Source organism: Suricata suricatta, chromosome 8, assembly GCF_006229205.1.
Source record: "Suricata suricatta isolate VVHF042 chromosome 8, meerkat_22Aug2017_6uvM2_HiC, whole genome shotgun sequence".
Taxonomy (NCBI): Eukaryota; Metazoa; Chordata; class Mammalia; order Carnivora; family Herpestidae; genus Suricata; species Suricata suricatta.
The window spans coordinates 18023083-18036081 of record NC_043707.1 but is presented as its reverse complement, the minus strand read 5'-3'; the positions used below and the strand labels follow the sequence as shown (position 1 = coordinate 18036081).

Below are 12999 nucleotides of genomic sequence, written 5' to 3'. Positions count from 1 at the left end.
TACAGCTTTACTGTTAGGATGACACCAATATTAAATTCCCAATGTTGGTAATGGACTATAGTTAATAAGAAAATGTCTTTGATTTTAGAAAATAATGACATAAAGTTTTGGGGGGTAAAGGAGCAACAACATGCCTCCAAGTCACTCTAAAAGGGTTCAGAAAAAAAAAAAACAGTACATATGTAAACAGAGAGAATAATAAAACTAATGTGGTTAAATGTTAGCATTTGAGGAATAAAGATAAAGAATATTCAGGAATCCTTTGATCTATTCTTATAAAATTTCTCTAAATCTGAAATTATTTTAAAAGAAAAAGGGTGCCTGGGTGGCTCAGTCAGTTAAGCGTCCAACTCTTGATTCCAGGGTTGTGGGACTGAGCCTCACAGCAGGCTCCATGCTGAGTATGGAGTTGGCTTGGGACTCTCTCCTGCCCATCCCCCCAACACTCCCTCTAAATATATAAACAAACACTTAAAAAAAAAAAAGCCCTTAAAATAAAAAGCTCAGGTTGAGGAGAGTTGGTGAAACTAGAAACAGGAAAATAGACAGAAGCACTATGATGACATAAGCACTCTATAGACTACAAGTGCTCCCAGAGATTATCCATTTGAACCTGCAATCCTGATACACAAAACTGGTTTTATTCCCATTTGAAACTTAAAAGAAACCGATGATCAGAAAGTCTAAGTGACTTGGATGGTACACAGTAGTGGTAAGGCTGACCCAAAACCTGGTTTGCTAAACTACTCTTTTAAACTCTACTCTTCTGAGGCTTAATTACTAGTTCCTTCAGGATTCTTTCCAACTCACAAAACCTCACTCTTGACCTCTAATTAAACAATGCTCATTTTCTAATTGTTTCAGATGTTAATCTCACTCTTCCAAATAGGACTAATTGCTGCTCTGAAGGCAAAAACCAGTTCTACTTGTACTCCCCAGCACTGGGCACTGCAATTAAATTCCTGCTCCTTGCTTTTACTAACATTCTAACCAGATCACGTTCTTTCCACTCTTCTACCCACAATCTATGTAGGGACAATCCTACTGAAGCGCTTCACTCTCCAACAGCTACTTGTGTCGGCGTCTTGTGTCTTTTCTCTCAAGCCTCCATCTCCTCGTTTATGAGAAGTCTCAAACTGTACCTCCTCTCAAGGGTTGTGAAAATTAAATTAGGTGATGCAGAGAAGGTGCTTAACAGATGCACAGAATGAGTGACACTCATTGTCACCTACAAGACTGAGGTCCAAAACACTGCACTAAGTAAGGCTGAGGTCAGGATACAAGGAGGGGTGCAAACTGAAGAAGGGAGAACATACAGCAGAAAACAGAGCTGATGCACCTCTTTGAATGGCTATCAGCAAGAAGACAAAAGATAACAGGTGTTGGTGAGAACAGGTAGAAAAGAGAACCCTTCTGTGCCTGCTGGGAATATGAACTGGTGAACCCACTATGGAAAAAAGTTTGAAGGCTCCTCAAAAAATTAAAATACAGGGGTGCCTGGGTGGCTCAATTGGCTAAGCATCTGACTCTTGACTTTGGCTCAAGTCATGATCTCATGGTTCATGAGCCCAAGCCCCACCTCCAGCTCTGTGCCTGACCGTGTGGAGCCTGCATGGGATTCTCTCTCTGTTCTTCCCCCACTTAGGTTCTCTCAAAATAAATAAACTTAAAAAAAAATTAAAAATACAACTACCAAGGACCCAGTAATCCCACTTCTAGGTATTTTTCCAAAGTAAATATAAATAAGATATCAAAAAGATAGCTGCATTCCCATGTTTACTGCAGCATGATCCACAATAGCCAAGATTTGGAAACAACCGAAGTATCCATCAGTGAATGATGTAGACATGGGTGTGTGTGGGTATGTACATAATGGAATACTATTCAGCCATAAGAAAGAAGGAAATTCTGCCATTGGCAATAACCTGGATGGGCCTTTAGGGCATTGTGCTAAGTGAAATAAGTCAACAGTGGAAGACAAATACTACATATCACTTATATGTGGAATATAAAGAAAACCTGAACTTGTAGAAACAAATCAGAACAGTGGTTACTAGGAGCTAGAGAATAAGGGGATTGGGGAGAAACTGTTAAAATACACAAATCTGCAATTAGAATAGGAATACATTCTAGAAATCTGATGAACATAATAGTGATCACAGCCAACAATACTGTATTATACACTTCAAAGTTGCTAAAAGACCAGATCTCAAATGTTCACACAAAAAAGGGATGCTAATTATGTGACTTGATAGAGGTGTTAGCTAACACTACGGGGGTAATCCCACTGCAATATATAAACATTGTATCAGCACACTGTACACCTTCAACTTACACAAAGTTAGGTTTCGGTATCTTAAAAACAAAAACAAAAAAAACACAGCAGCACACAAGGGCAACTTACTAACCACTGGTGGGGGGGGGGATGGAATTATTTTAGTTGTCGATCCTACCTTTATAAAGCTGGAAAATATTAAAAAGAGAATGAAAACAGAGCTGAATACATAAAAACAATTATTATAGCACAATGAAGAATGAGGTAGATCCCAGAACAATTCAAGACTCCAATTCCAAACCAAACCAAAGTACCAGGTACCAAAAGAAGACAAAATATCAAAACTACAGACCGACAACTTTTATGAATACAGACACAGAAAACTAATAAATCCAATCCAGCAATATATACATAGGACTAATCAAAATGCCCATGTGGGACTCTGTCCCTGGAATGCAAGGTTGGTTTAGCGTATGAGAATCAATGTAATACAACATATTAATAGGACAATGGGCAACAACTCCACGATGATCTCACTAGACACAGAAGAAGCATGACAAAATCCACCCTTTGATGACAAGTTAAAACAGTCAATAGGAATAGAAGGAAACTTCCTTCACCTGATAAAGGCCATCTACAAAGAGCTCCCAGCTCATAACATACATAATAGTTAAGACTGAATGCCTTTCCTCCAAGATGAGAAAGGAGACCAGAATGTCCGCTCTTGCCACTTCTTTTCAACATGGTACTGTAGAGCCCATTCAGAAAAACGGGGCAAGAAAAAACAAAAGGCACAAGATTGGAAAGGAAGTTATAAAACCATCTGTATTCACTGGTGATATGATGTTATATATAGAGACAGAGTCCTAAAGAACACACACACACACACACACACACACACACACACACTGACTACACACTGACTAGTAGAAATAATAACCAAGTTCAACACAGCTGCAGGATACAGGATCAACATACAAAAATCAACTAACTGATGTGCTATGAACCCTGAAGATATTATGCTAACGTAACTAAGATAGTCACAGAAGGACAAATATATGATTCCACTCATATGAGGCACCTGGAACAGTGAAATTCAGAGACAGAAAGCAGAGTAGTGGTTACCAGGAATTGAGGGCATGGGAGAATGTGGAGTTATCGTTTAATAGGTACAGAGTTTCAATTTTGCAAGATGAGAAGGGCAGTGGAGACGGATGGTGGTGACGGCTGCACAACACGGTAAATGTAATGTACTTAATGTCACTAAAAGGTACACTCAGAATTGATTAAGATGATAAACTAGACATATCAAATTTGGAAACCTTTGTGCTTCAAGGGACATCAAGAAAAAAACGGCAACCCACAGAATGGGAGAAAATATTTATAAATAGCATATCTAATAAAGGACTTGTATCTAGAATATATATATGGGATGCCTGGCTGACTCAGTAGAGCCTGCAACTCTTGATCTCAAGGTTATAAGTTTAAGACCCACACTGGGTCTTTAAGAGATTACATAAAATAAAATCTTAAGGGGCACCCTGGGTGGCTCAGTCAGTTAAGTTCCCGGCTTCAGCTCAGGTCATGATCTCAGTTGTGGGTTCGAGCCCCACGTCGGGCTCTGTGCTGACAGCTAGCTCAAAGCCTGGAGCCTGCTTCAGATTCTGTCTCTCCCTCTCTCTCTCTGACACTCCTCTGGTCGCACTGTCTCTCTCTGCCTCTCAAAAATAAATAAAAAACATTTTAAAAAATTAAAAATAAATAAATCTTAGAAGAACCCTTATAACTCAAAAATTAAAAAATAACCAAATTTTAAGATGAGCATAGGATTTGAACAGAGATTTCCCCAAATCAGATACAAAAATGGCCAATAAGGCGCACAAAGATGCTCACCTCTTTAGTTATTAAGGAAATGCAAATCAAAAAATCAACACCATAAAGAAATACCAGTTCATACCAAGAGGACGATAATAAAGAACACTAACAAGTGTTGGCGATGATGTGGAGACACCGGAAGCCTCATACATAGCTGGTGTGTATGCAAAACGGTTCAGATGCTCTGAAGACAGTTGGGCAGCTCCTAAGTTAAACACAGAATTCCCATCTGTCACAGCAATGCCACTTCTAGGTTTGTACCGAGAGAACTGAAGACACCATGGCTGCACAAACACTTGTACAGGACTGTTCAGAGCATCGTTATTCCTAATAGCCCTAAAGTGAAAACCCTAATGCCCATCAAATGATGACTAGATACAGATAATACGGTATACTGGGGCACCTGGCTGGCTCGGTCAGAGAAGCATGCATCTCCTGCTCTTGGGATCACGAGTCTGAGCCCCATGCTGGATAGAAAAATTATGTAAATAAAAACTTTAAAATAAAGGTAAAAAAATAACCTTTAAAAAATAGATATACAATGCAACATTTTTTCCCCATAAGAAGAATCAAGTACTGATGCATGCTACCACATGGAGGAGCTTGAAAACACGTTAAGTGAAATAGGTAAGACACAAAAGGCATGATTCCACTTCTACGAAATGTGCAGAATGGGCAAATCTACAGAGACAGTGTAGATTAATGGTTGCACGAGGTTCCAGGCAGGGGTGAATGGGGAATGATTGCTATTAAGTACAGGGTTGTTGGGGGGAGGGGCAATGATAAAAATGTTCTGCAATGAGGCAGCTGTGATCACTGCCCAACTCTGAATATACTAAAACCCATGGAACTGTATACTTCACAAGGATGGATTTAATGGTATGTGAATTTTATCTCAATAAAGTTGCTATTAAAAAATGGAGGGAGAAACTAAGGGAAACGTTCAGAGAGGAGTTGAGGATAGGGCAAGAGTAGAAGGAATGAAACTAAAGAGACAGATAAGCTGAGCACAGACAAGAGTTTGAGCTTCAATTCCAGAGCCACTAGGGAGGCAGGAAAGGTTTCTAAGAAATAGTGAAGGGACAGGGGCGCCTGGGTGGCTCAGTCTGACTTCAGCTCAGGTCATGATCTCACAGTTCATGAGTTTGAGCCCCATGTCAGGCTCTGTGCTGACAGCTCAGAGCCTGGAGCCTGCTTCCAATTCTGTGTGTCTGTCTCTCTCTGCCCCTCCCCACTCATGATCTGTCTCTCTCTCTTTCAAAAATAAATAAATGTTAAACAACAACAACAAAAAAGTAGTGAGGGACAAGCTCAGAACTGTGGCTTGATGATGATGAACTCACAGCCATGAAGAAGATGCACTTTATGCCCCTTCCTTTCTTCGTGTGGGAAGAGCCTCACATACATACACACCTCACATCACCCAGAGCTTCACAAGCGGAAATACTAAGCAAAACATATTTCTCTGACAATTATCAAATAGTGGCGTACCATCTAAAATCACACTTAGAGGGAACCTGGGTGGCTCAGTTGGTTAAGTGTCTGACTTCAGCTCAGGTCATGATCTCATGGTTCGGGCTCTGTGCTGCCAGCTCAGACCCTGGAACCTGCTTCAGATTCTGTGTGTCTCTCTCTCTCTGCCCTTACCCTGCTAGTGTTCTGTCTCTCTCTCTCTCTCTCTCTCTCTCAACAAATGAACAAAGACATTAAAAAATATTTAAAAAATAAAAATAAAATCACATTTAAGATCGGTGCATATTTAAGCACCACATGGCACTATTTCCTCGTGTTTTGCAGGGATACTTCAAAAGAATAAGAAAAGACCGAAGTCAACAAAACACAGATGTCAAAATTATAAAAATATTCAATGATTGCTGCGGCAAGCTGCTCAGTAAGTGCTAGCTGGCTCCAAACACCAGTAAGAACGGCAGAACAAGGGACTTGGTTGAATCTTGTTGGTTATTTTATCAAATCCAATCAATTGCTGTTTGCAGAAAATATCTTGTAAGGTTCAAAGTAAAAATTTCCTTAGCCAGGTTTCAGTCTGTCCTGAACATTCCATCTGAGATGGGAAGTGAGCTCCATCATGGCCACACAACACGCTGCTGCAAAGTCAAAACGCTCTCCCCTAGATGCAAGAGTATAAAGGCTGGGATTTCTGCTTCGGGGCCAACTCACACACCCAGAGCATGCAAATCATTTTTAAAATAAGAACACCTTCATAAGACACTTAAACTATATTTACTTCCATGGTTTTTTGTGGGGGCTTTTTTCTGCAAAGAGAAATTATGCCTTTGTCAAATGTTACTTTCCCTCTTTGAATCTGTAAATCTCCCTTTTGGTTGAGACTATTCAGCTCCCTGATAGCCTTTCTCTAACTCTCTGGTCTCTTACTCTCTGGGGGGCCATGACCCTCTGAAATCTGATAAATGCTAAAGCCCACTGTTTTAAAGCACACACTGAATTTTTTAAACTGCTTCATGCCATGTGCATTGCTGGGTGGAATCCAGGAGGTGGCATTCTTTTTCAAGAAGCCTGTTACAAGGTTAGGCTCTGTGTTTCCTTTTCTTACCAAGGTTATCGGGTTATAATCGGTCAGAGTTGAAAACAAGCAATTTTTATGTCTGACAATTAGGGAGCTACTTTCAGAATGACCCCTCAAAAAAGCTGCAGTCACTACAAGTGATCAGTTTAAACATGAAGACCTGTAATTATTGTGACTCAACTACTTAAAATTTTATCTCAGTTTAAACTAATTGTCGACATAACTGAAAACGAAAAGAAACACTGAGTTAACATACAGGTAAAAGTACAGGGCCAACTTTCAGTTAATTTGCTTAAAGAGAGTGGGAAGGAGCCTGATGTGACGTAGTGACCGCACATCAGCTATGTACTATTCCTGCCAAAAAGGTTTAATTCAATCTAATCCTACAAGAACCATCAGAAAAATCCAAATTGAAGCCAGCAAAAATGGGAAAGGAGAGGATAGGAAGTGCACCTGATGTAAGGAAATTAAACAACTGAAAGCAACCCTGGATTAAGGAATTGAAAGGAAAAAAAAACCCAACATATTTAAAAAGACATTACTGGGGCACCTAGGTGGCTCTGATGGTTGAGTGTCTGACTTCGGCTCAGGTCTTGATGTCACAGCTGGTGAGTGCAAGCCCTGCATTAGGCTCTGTGCTGACAGTTCAGAACCTGGAGCCTGCTTTGGAATCTGTGTCTCCTCTCTCTAACCCTCCACCCCCTGATCAACCCGCCACTCCCTCCTTGCATGCTAAGATAAATAAATAAACATTTTAAAAAAATAAATTAGTGAGATGATTGGGAAAATTTGAATATGGACAGAGTGACATTTCAACAGTCAAACTTACCCACGCAGGACAATGTGATTGTTATGTAGAATACCCTTGTTCTTAGGAGATACATTTTGTCTTACTTAGGAGTGATATGATACAACAATTCAGCAAAAGATTACTAATGGGTGAAGCTAGGAAGAGATACAGTTGTTCATTGCACTACTCTTTGCTACTTTGCTGAAGGTTAGAATGGTCTTTTAAAAACCATAAATGGGAGGACATTTTCTTGACTTGACGCAAGAGACCTGTCGTCAGTCAGTCTGAAAAGAATACACACAGCACAGCCCTTGCTAGTCTTTCCGATCATGGGCATCACTTCTGAGGTCATCAGAAAAGAGAACTATAAGGGATTTTAATGATTACTTGCAGACTTACTTCAGATGCCAAAAACACAAGAAGTTACAGAGCAGTACTCAGACTTTTTAATGATGTTCATATTTAAAATTTCCACAGAGGGTTGTTATGCATTTTCAAATTTAGCTTACAGTTTGATTCATTCATTCTATCAATTGATTTACCGCAGAGCCACCAAATTAAACTAGAAAGCAACCTACCAATATATGAATTTGCTGGCCTACAAACCATAACACAGGAAAGCAGCAAAAAAGTTTAACAAAAATCAGAAGGTAATTTTTTTTTTCAGATCAAGGTGGATCACCCGCAAGAGCAGGGCCCGCCTTATCCAGGGAGCCCTGCTATCCTCGTTCCTTCCTACTGCCCCTAGTCTTGTCTTAGGGAGCACCTGACCCAGGCAAAAGTGCCTCAGAGAACAATGTGTCAATTTAGATGTTGTTCTATATGGCGTCACAGCGTCTTTAACAAATTTTCTTTTTTTTTTAAATTTTTTAAATGTTTTGTTTATTTTTGAGACAGAGAGAGACAGAGCATGAGAGGGGGAGGGGCAGAGAGAGAAGGAGACACAGAACCGGAAGCAGGCTCCAGGCTCTGAGCTAGCTGTCAGCACAGAGCCTGACGCAGGGCTCGAACCCACGAATGTGAGATCTGACCTGAGCCGAAGCCGGAGGCTTAACCGACTGAACCACCCAGGCGCCCCAACAAATTTTCTTAAATGATGACATTCAAGAGCTGAGTTGGGGGCGGAGGGAATCAGCTAACATGAAACATGTAACTTTTACTTTACATGAGATACCCTACGTTATAACAAATTAATTAATTAGAATGGGCACAAAATACATTGAGATTGTTCTTCCATTTTCCGAAAGGAGAAACCAAAGTTAGCATTTTTCTATTGTGAAACATAAAATAAAATATTGCTCAGCTGCAGGAACTCGACAGAGTTGAGAGGCCGGCTGGAATTCCAGCTCTGTCACTTGAGAGAAAATAACCTTGACAGAGTTACAAGATGTGTCTCAACTACAGCTTTCTCATCTGTAAAACAGGGATCATGGGGCACCTGGGTGGCTTAGTTGGCTAAGTGTCTAACTCCTGAATTTGGCTCAGGTCATGACCAGTACGGTTTGTGGGTTCGAGCTCCACCTAAGGCTCTATGCTGACTTCATAGGACCTGCTTAGGATTCTGTGTCTCCCTTGCTCCCCGCCCCTCCCCCCATAAAATACATAAACAAACATTAAAACAAATGAAAGGATCAGAATACTGGCTGGTCTCTCTGATATTATTATGGTCTAGCTCTAAATACCCAACGATTCTATGGCTATAGTCTGCAAAAGATTTTTTAAATTAAATCAGTTGCATTAGAAAGATTTTTTTACAACTAGAAAATGTAACTTACTATCTTCTCTCACCAAATTCCTATTTCTGTCCAGACGTCTATTCTGTTCAGCAGCTGGGTCAATCTCCCATTCACCCACAAGAGAGACCCCCCTGTGTCGACTCCTCTCACAACTAAGCCCAGATTAGTTAGCTGCCAGAGCCCAGATTCCCCTTCCTCAGTATCTCCCACTCTCACCTCCTTCCACCACGGTGTAATGCAGGCCCCCACCACCTCCGGGCCAGATCACGAGCTGCTGTTCCTCTAGCATTTCATACGACCCTCCCCAAGAGCGTACAATGGCCCCACACTACCGAAAGATCTATGCCCAAAGTCCTCAACCTAATATTCAAGAACTTCTGCATCCGTTCCTACTCTGGTATGCCAATCCAACCAAAAACGACCCACCGCTATTTCAAAATTCCCTATACTTCCTGGATTTTGTGCCTTCAGTTCTGTTGTTCTTACACTGCCCTTTTCTCTGCCTTTCAAGTGATTCTATCCTTTGAAGTTCAGTTCCAACTTTAGGTGGTAGGTGACCACCCCTACCCTAGATGTTACAGTTTCCTCTTTTGAATGCCCATGATACTGACGCAAAATGACAATTTAAAATGTTTTTAATGTTTGTTTATTTTTGAGAGAGCCTGAGCAGGGGAGTAGTAGAGGGAGAGCCATAATCTGAAGCAGGCTCCAGGCTCCCAGCTGTCTGCACATAGCCTGATGTGGGGCTCGAACCCGCGAACCGTGAAATCATGACCTGAGCTGAGGTTGGGCCATTTAACCGGCTGAGCCACCCAGGTGCTCCAGAAAGTGACCATTTTATGGCCAACTGTAAAAGAACTACAGTCTACCCCAGGCAGGTAAACTCAACTTCTTCCTCATGCTGATTCTGTTTAACTGGCACTGGCAAACTGACACCATCTAGAGGCTCTGCCACTTAGCAGAGGGAGAGAGAACGGCAACGCAACCCTGACCCTCAGAGGTTCAGACTAGGGGGTACACACAATAGCACTGGACTTCCACGGTATCAAAACATGTAAAATTTAACATGAAAAATGTGCATGTTTGGTTATCTTCAGGGAATACAAAGATCTAGAATAGTGGTTCTCAGCTGTGGGGGGGATTCTGCCCCCCAGAGGACATGTAGCAGTATCTGAATATCTGAAGACAGTTCTGAACGCCACAACTGGACGGAGGTGCTACAGGCAGATGCTGCAGAACACCCCACGATGCGCAGGGCAGACCCAAAATGTCAAGAGAGCACAGACCAAGAAACTCTGGCCTGGAGGTATTTATATGTACCTGTGGGATCTGCCTCCTCAAAGACTTTTTCGAATTTTTCAAGATGAAGAACCATGTCTCCAGTAAGAGACAAAACAATCCGATCCAAAGCCTGGCAGGTTCTCCAACCACCAGTGGTGTGGCTTCCTGAAAAGTCCCTCAACCTCTGCCTCAGAACAGGAATGTTTCCCAAAACCAGCAGCCACCTCACAGCGGCCCAGGGATCAGAGGAGCCCGTGTAGGGTCTTCCCAAGAGCGTGAGAGCGAGCGTTGAGTACACTCCCCTCCCAAGCGCCTGGTCATGCGTTGGAAACACAGAAGATGCTTGAGACACGCTTGCTAAAGGAATACAGCATAATGCCGGGATTTCCTAGGGGGAACACAAATGCCTCAAGACAGATACACTCTCCTTATTTGGGAAAAAGGAAGCACAGAACTAGAGATGGAGTTGAAAGAAAGCATTTGCCCGCCGAATCACACCTCTCCCTCCTCAAAACATTTTCAGCCTTTAAGCAGTGCTACCCTCTCATAATCCTAAATATATGCTGCCTTGTAACCTCCTGGTCGTTTTTCCTTCCTCTTTGTCCCTGGGGACCAACTGAAGACCCTCAAGTCTGCAAGGAGAGGGTATCCTGACCTCTACATCATCTACCTTGTGTTAGTTATTTGTGCACAGACTGCAGTCTTCCTACCAGATTGGACATGCTCTGTGGCCAGGCGTGACATTTGACTCCTTTTTATACAACCCAAGGGGCCTAACACACCTCAGCAACTGGCTGGCCGGAACCCCTTGTTTTACAGATTACACCGAGAGGCTAAGTGATTTGCCAAGAGTCAAGGTCATACTACAAGTGGCAGAGCCAGGATTCAAACTCTGATACAGAGCTGATCCGGAGACTCCTAAGTTGTAACCAACTAACCAACTAGAATTGTGTATGAAAATTATACCCACCGTAGAGTCAATTTTTAGTTAAGCCCCAGAAAACCTCTATTGAAATTATACTGATGTAGTTATCTGACAAAGCAGAAAAGGAAGGAGAGAGAGAGAGAGACTCCAATCTCCTTTCTGCTGCTGAAAATTCAACCTTTCTTTCATTGTTTCATATCTTAACTTTAAAAAAAAAAAAAAGGTTTTGACAACAAAACTTATTAAATGTCCAAAGAACAGGTATTCAGTCACTGATGTCAGGCTTAATTTCCTTTAGCCAGTCCCGATAATTAAAACAGAAAATCTCTTATTTGGTAAGCCAATGATGCCCACCCTTCACCAACTGAAAAGATTTTTTAGTGGTCACCTTAACAGACTAATATCTATAAAACTCAAAAGACCGGCAACAAGGAATGCGTTTATGTGGTGGAAAATATTCACATGATTTGAACTGAGTGTTATTAGCCTCACCTTAATTAACATAAACCTAAAACTTACAGTTGTCAATGACAAACGACATTGAGACCTGAGTTGGGGGAAATTTTATTTTATTCTGGCCATGTGAAGAAAAAAAAAAAGCTGCTCACTGATAAGGTTAATCTAGAAGTTTCTATAAGTCTCTCAATAGGATCCAAAAGAAAATGGTAAATAAAGAAAACGACTGTGACAAAATGGATGTAAAAAGGAGTTAAATACAGTGTAATGCTCTGATGCTTTAAGGGATTACAGCTCAATAAACCTAAACATTTCCATAAAGGCAACGTTTAAAAACCAAAAAAAAACTCCCTTTGTGGTGAAGATTTAAGTTACCAGTGCAACAGCACTCAGGCCCAAGAGAAATGATAACCACTTACTGGGAACGAATTTTTAATTATTTTACCAGCTGATAAAAAGAGAACACACCGAACACAGACACAAACCTACTTTCAAAAGAAAACAAAACGCAGTTTATGCTTGTTAAAGTTCAAGGGCACAACTGTTTCCAGTGCAACAGAATCGGCCTGGCTACAATGTGTTGCGGAGGAAAAATGCGAACATAGTATCTTCTTATAAAGGCCACAATTTGAGTTACAAAGCAATAACGGGGAAGCCAAAACAGTTTGACAGCCCGCCATAAGGGCCGCCTCAATCATGAGTCACACAATGCCTGCAACCATTTACAATAGTAATTAATGCACAAGTCCCCTAATTAAATTCTAAAAGGGTGAGAATGCTTTAACTAAGTTTACAAGAATTGCTTTTCGCTGTTTTTTCCTCCCCCAAAGAAAGGAACACACGCGTTAATTACGCATCTCCCCGCAATCCCTCCATCCCTCCGGCCTCGGCTCCCGACTGCCTCTTCCCTGCGTGCGAAAGAAAATGACACGGGGGAACTTCTAAACCCAGAAAGGGCGAACCGGAGTGCAAATACACAATTAACGGGGCGACAGACGGAAGCTCGCCCATCTTACCTGTTAAGATTCCTTTCTACGTCTTTGGTAGCTTTAGCTTCCAATTCTCTGCAAGAGAAAATAAAAGGGACAGAGAGAGAGAGAGAGAGAGAGAGAGAGA

General features: G+C 41.4%; 1 protein-coding gene across 6 annotated transcripts in view; it reads right to left on the bottom strand.

Moving 5' to 3' along the window:
- The window catches only part of TNRC6A (trinucleotide repeat containing adaptor 6A), a 97324-nt gene that overhangs the window by 83694 nt on the left and 631 nt on the right, over positions 1–12999 (bottom strand). For all 6 annotated transcript variants that reach the window (XM_029949265.1, XM_029949263.1, XM_029949259.1 and 3 more), the window contains exon 2: positions 12900–12947. In XM_029949265.1, the coding sequence (XP_029805125.1) occupies positions 12900–12947 (48 nt within the window). The remainder of the gene's footprint in view (positions 1–12899; positions 12948–12999) is intronic.